Source organism: Sorex fumeus, unplaced genomic scaffold (assembly GCF_029834395.1).
Source record: "Sorex fumeus unplaced genomic scaffold, SorFum_2.1 ptg000120l, whole genome shotgun sequence".
NCBI lineage: Eukaryota > Metazoa > Chordata > Mammalia > Eulipotyphla > Soricidae > Sorex > Sorex fumeus.
The window spans coordinates 2,127,867-2,133,866 of NW_026606177.1; the positions used below are offsets into that span (position 1 = coordinate 2,127,867).

Genomic DNA, 6,000 nt, shown 5'->3' on the forward strand with positions numbered 1-6,000 from the left:
GGAGCAGAGACGTCGGGGTGACAGCCGGGGCTGCCCCGTCCCGCTAGGGCAGGCGTGAGAATGGTCACTGCAGGAATACGGGAATCTGTTGGCTGACACCGCCTCTCTCCCACCTGAGACTGAGTTCTGATGACTGCCCATGGCCAGAGCAGCCTTCCCTGCAGTGTCCAGGGCCCACTTGGTCTTGCACAGAGGTACACACACACACACACACACACACACACACACACACACACAGACCCCAACCAACCGCGACCCCGGCGTCCGTCCGGATCTCTAGGCTGTACTTCTAGGCCAGTTCACCAGAACCAACCACGCTCGCTCACACGACTCCTATTCCCACTGGGAAGTAGTTTTCCCCAAGCCAGATTGCCCCCGCCCCAAAAAATGAACAGGACAAAATCCGGGCCATCAGAAACCTCCCCCAGTCCCGGCAAAGGCATGTGTGCACGGACATAATATTTGAAACCACGGGTGTCCCCAGAAAAAGGGGACCCTTTCAAAATAGCAGGGGGTTGTTAAAATCCACCCAGGGCTGTTTCCCCTCGGGTGGGGATGGCCGATGAATCGGAGCAGCTTCCTGGAGCGGCTCGGAGGATTTCTCTCTCCTCCCCTGGACCCAGAGAGCCCGGCTCCACGCACACGGCTGCCTCCTGTGGAAGAAACACTCCGACTTCACAGCCCCCTAACAGGTCCCTAAAACGGAGAGACAAAAGAGGCACCCAGGTCTCCGGGGCCCCCTGTGGAAGGCAGGCGAGGTGAACTATCGGAAGCCCCTTCCCTGGAGAGGGCCAGGGGGTTTTGCGGGCAACCCCGGCCAGGCAGCCGTGCAGGAACAGCTCGGCCAAGTTCCATCACCAGGGCTGGGGCACTCGCCGAGCACGCGTGTACCCCTACAGGCAACCACGCGTGTCCCCAGGAAACCTGTTGGAGGGGTGAAGAAGCCACCTTCCTGCAGGCGCGTGGGGGTGGCTGACCGGCCATGTCTCACTTTCTTCCCAAAGCCCCCAAGTTCCACCTTGGGCTGGAGGTCACGACCCTCTCTCCTCTCTCTTCTGATGTCCCCAGGAGCTCATGCCGCCCTCCCTGCCCTGCGCTGGGCCCTCCCCTCTCCACGGGGCCCCGTGTTCTTCTGTGTCTGTTTTGATGAACAGTCAGGCCTCAAAAGCCAGGTGCCTCTGGGTGAAATCTTCTGAGATAAACCAGAACCCTAGGTTCCCATCCTCGGCTGCGGCCGCGCTCGAAACCCACCCCTCTCTGCTCTGCCCTGACACCTAGCCAGCTCGTTCTAGACTCTTCTCTGACCCGGCTACCCAAGACTCCCCCACGCTACGCGTGTGCTCCGTGTGCGTTTGCCACACCATCCATCAGTTATCCTAAGTTGCATCATTCCTGAAGAATCTGGTCGCCTGCTCCCCGGGTGAAATGCTCCTTCTACATTTAAAACCCGGCACAAGGGAACCTCGACCCCCGAGCCGGGTTAGGGCTGCGACAGCACCCTGCCTGCTTCCCCAGGGGGGCACAGGGTCCCCTCAACCCGCACACACACACACACACACACACACACACACACACACACGCTCAAGTCCCTGCAGAGAGGTGGTCGGTGTGCTTGGGCCTGCACGGGAGCGAGCTCTAGGGTTGGCCCAGGACACGGGGAAAAGCCGTTTGATCATAAAGAACTAGTCGGACCACTCTCCCTGCTCCGAGCCCTATACATGCCCTGGGCGCGTGTGCACCCCCCTCACACACACACACACACACATACACACAGAGCCTTGGCTGCCTGCTCTGGGCAGTTCCTGTGCTTCTGCTCATTCCTCTCCGTGCCCCGGCCCTGGTGTCCCCCGGCTCTCCCCAGCCGGGCACGGAGCTCCAAGCAAGTGTGGCCACAGAGAGACAAGGAAGAAATGAAGGATGGAAGGAAATGAAACCAGGTTCCCCCCCCCCCCACCCCAGCCCCTCACTCCCAGCTGCCAACCGTCCTTCCGGGTCCCTGATCTCTCCAGAAGAGAAGCGAGAAGGAAAGACAGGGGGACACACGACCTGCCCCTCCTGCCCTGACACCACGGCCAGCACCGTGGGCTCCTCCGGTGCACCCCCCAGACAGCCCCTTCTCCGACCTCCCCCCCCCTCCTCAAAATCAACCCCTTGCAATTATACACCAGCGGCTGGGGCAAACTGCGTCCTGCAAGTATAGATCTTCACACCAGCGCTCCGACAGCCCTCGCGGAGGGTGGCAGGCAGGCAGGCAGGGGAAACCAGGGCTTGGAAGAGGACAAAATGACAACTGCAGGAGAGGACCTTGATCCAGCCAGGTTCCAACCTGGTGGCGGCACATTCTGTTTTATTTAAATGCAACCAGTGACTCTCGCTCTGGAGAGACTTCCACGGTGGAAAATCGAGGAGAAGTTCTCTGCCCTCCCTCCAAAAAGGCATTATTTCCTTCACACACCCCCCTTCTCCCCAGGCGAACCCCACTGTATTATCTAGTCCCCTCCCCTTGCCCCCCCCTCCAAATAATAATAAATCCACAAATTCTTACTAACGTATCGGCCGTAACAAAGGAGAGATGGCAAGACGCAAAAAAAAAAAAAAACACGTCTCCGAGCAGATGGTTCCTAGGCTGGGTATTCAGGGGAGGGGAGAACCCCCTTTTCCTATCTCGATATTTATTTATTTATTTAAATTTTTGTAAAATCTAACATACATATTCCGCTCTCGCCCGCCCGCCTGCCCGCCTGCCTGCCGGGGCAGCCAGTCCTGGCTGGCGGACGGAGGGACGGGCAGCGGGCAGGCGGGCGGGTGGGTGCAGAAGCGGCCGCTTAAGGCGCGCAGCAGCCCGGGCCCCAGCCCGAGGAGAGGAGGTGGCTCCTCGGGGCGCATTTTGCAGGCAACCCGGACCTGCCCGCCTGCCAGTCTCCATGGCACCCGGAGGATGTTTGCTTTCTCTTGCAATAATAAAATAAAATGAAAAACGTGGTTTTTTTTTTTTTAAGAAAAAGAGGCAAAGGAAGAGAGAAAGAGAGAGAAAGAGAGGACGGAAAAGCAGCTGCGACGCAGGCACAGAGAGAAAAGGACCGCGACGCGGGCGGGCAGGCGCGCGGAGCAGCATCGGCGGCAGCGGGGAGCGACCGTGCCCGGGCGGGCAGGCGGGCACCGTGGAGGCGGCCCCCGGCCCGGCCACCCACCCGCCGGCCCGTGCGCGCGCGCGCCTTTGCCCCTTTCTAAAGAAACCCCAGCCGGGCCCTGCGCCCGCCGGGCCACTTGCCGGGAACGCACAGGCTTGCAGCCGGCGGGCCCGGACGACCTGCCTTGTTTATTTAGCCACGGGAGCGGAGAGCGCCCGCGCGGCGGATGGGTAAGCCGGAGAGGTCTCTCTTTTCCCTTATTTTTTTTTTTTTTGCTCTCCCCTTGAACTATTTTGCAAGCACATCCCTCTCTCCTCCACTCCTCGCTGATCACCCCCTCCTTTATTTTTACTCTCCCCCCCCCACATCCCACCCCCGTTGGCGGGGATTTTTCACCAACCCCCAATCTCTCCCCCCCCACTTCCACCTTTTTTAAATTTATTTATTTTTTTATTTTGGAGTAGGGGGGGGTGGAAAAAGAAGAAGAGCTCATCCCAGGAGACAGACGGAGGTGGGGAGCTAGTTGGGGGGTGTGTGTGTGTGGGGGGGGTGCTTTGGACCCCGCAAGCAGCAGCCGCCGCGCAGCTGGATGGATTCTTCTGCAAACAGCGAGCAGCAGCGGAGAGAAAGGCGGCGGCGGCAGCGGGATGCCAGCACCGGCGTGGCCAGCGGGGACCACAGCGGCGGCGGCGGTGGTGCCCGGGGGGGAGCCCGCGGCCCCCCAGCGCGGAGCGCGCCCCGCGCCCCGCTCATCGCCGCCGCCCGCACCGCCCGCCCGCCCGCGCGCGGACCCACGCGCTCGCCAACTTTTCCCGACCGCCCCCTCCCCCTCGGCTCTCCCCCGGCCCCCTCCCCCTCCCCTGCTCTGCAAACCCCGCCGGCAGCGCCAGCCGCCGCCGCCGCCACACACACGCCGGAGTGTCCAGCCGGGCTCCGGGCGCGCACACGCCTCCCCCTGCTGCAGCCCGGCCGGCCGCGGCCAGCCAGGCCCCGCGACGCGCGCCCGCTCCCCGGGGCGGCACAGAAACTTTCCGGAGACCCCCACCACCACCACCACCACCACCCTTCCCACCTCTCGGCCTCCCCCTCCCCGCCGCACGCACCCCGACCCGGGCGCTGGACTCCCCCCACCCCCCACCCCCGGCCCGTGGCCGCCGCGATGCCCGGGCCGGCGGCGGCGGCTGCGCCCGCGCCCGCGCCCGCGCCCGGCTCGGTGTCCCCAGCCCCGGGCGCCCCGGAGCCCCGCGGCCGGCCGGCCCCTCGCGCGCACGCCGCACACACTTACGGGTGATGAGCTCCCTCTGGGACAAGTGCTGCGGGTTGCCCTGTTTGCGGCGGGACATTGCCCCGGCATCTATTCTGGCATCGCCCGGAGAGCTGCAGAGATGATGGGGGGAGCCGGGGGAGGGGGTCCGAGCCGCCGCCGCCGCCGCCGCCGCCGCCGCCGCCGCCGCCGCCGCGCCTCCTGCTAGCCCGGGTCGGCGTTTTGTTTTGGTTTTTTTTTTTCCCCTTCCTCTCGGGCCCTCTTTGCCTCTCCTCTTCTTTTTCTTTTTCTTCTTCTTCTTCTTCTTCTTCTTTTTCTTCTTCTTCTTTATTTTGCCGTTTCTCCTATGCTGGTTTTTGTTGTTTTGTTTTGTTTTGTTTGCAAAAAGAAAAAAAAGGAAAGGAAAAAAAAAAGGAGAGGAGAAGAATTAAAAACGCACCTCGATCTCAAAGAGGAGAAAGAGGTGGGGGTGAGCTGCTTCTGGTGCTGCTGGCCGCGGACTGGCTGGTTTCTTTTAAAAAAAAAAAAAATCTATTCTGGTGAAGGAAAAGAGGATCGCTTGCACTTCTTCCAACTGCTTGGCCTCCCGGACTTGTAAATGTCTTCTTGAACTTAAATTGGATTTTGCACCGGCTGCCGGCACTTTCAGGCTCTGCCCGGTGGAACGCGCGCTGCGAGCAACGGAGGGGAGTTGCGGAGGGGTGGGGGGGGGGGGGTAGGGGAAAAAAAATTGCAACCAATAAAAAAAAAATTATAATCAAAGAAAAGAAGCCAAAGAAAGGGGGGAGCAAAAAAAAAAAGCAAAGAAAACTTGGGGACTTGTCTCGTACCCCCTCACCCCGCCCCCTCAAAAAAAACCCAAAGCAATGCAAAAACTGCCGGGGCTGGCGAGGGGGGGGCAAGGTCTGAGCGTGGCCGTCGGCGGGCTTGTTTTCCTTTTTTTTTTTTCCTCCGAGACTGACCCTTCCGAGGCTCGGGGGGACTCCAGGAGCGGCTCCTTCCCAGTTCACCTGGCAGGCTGGCGCCGGCCGCAGCAGCGCCGGATCCGGCGAGCGCTCCCGGGCGCTCCCCTGGCGCCGCGGCCCGGGGGGAGCAGGGCGGCCCCGCGGCTCGCCCGTGCGCCCGGGTCGGAGCGGCGCGGGCTGGGAGCTATAGATTGCAACGTGAAGATGGCGGAGTCCGGGTTCTCCGGGAGCTCTCGGTCTCTCTATGGCTGGGGCTGCCTCTGTACAATGGGATAAAATTCAAGTTCAAGTGCGGACGTGACGTTTAATCTGCACTAGAGACAAAAAGACCCAGAGAGTCGGAGCACTGGGGGCGACTAGCGGTGGCTTTTTAACATTGTACCCGGCAAGAACAAGAAAGCGCGCACACACACACACACACACACACACACATACACACACGGTCGCACACACATACACATACACACACGCACACGCACACACACTCGCTGGCGCTCCCGCGCGCGCACACACGCGGCCACACGCGCCCCGGCGCACACCCGCAGTGCAGCCGGCCACACACGTGCGTGCTGGGTTCTGGGCGCTGCTGCTCCTGTCCCCGGGCACTGGCAGCGCCCAGGAGAGGGGTGGGGTGGGGGGA

At 61.7% G+C, this 6,000-nt stretch overlaps 1 protein-coding gene across 4 annotated transcripts in view; it reads right to left on the reverse strand.

Annotated features, from left to right (window-relative positions):
• Nucleotides 1–4,673, reverse strand: part of BCL11B (BCL11 transcription factor B) — an 88,378-nt gene extending 83,705 nt beyond the window's left edge. Inside the window, exon 1 of one of the 4 annotated variants that reach the window (XM_056135490.1) lies at nucleotides 4,417–4,673. In XM_056135490.1, the coding sequence (XP_055991465.1) occupies nucleotides 4,417–4,474 (58 nt within the window). In that variant the 5' untranslated portion in view covers nucleotides 4,475–4,673. The remainder of the gene's footprint in view (nucleotides 1–4,416) is intronic. The other 3 variants (XM_056135492.1, XM_056135491.1, XM_056135493.1) reach the window with 3 other exon arrangements.
• Nucleotides 4,674–6,000: the final 1,327 nt, after the last annotated feature.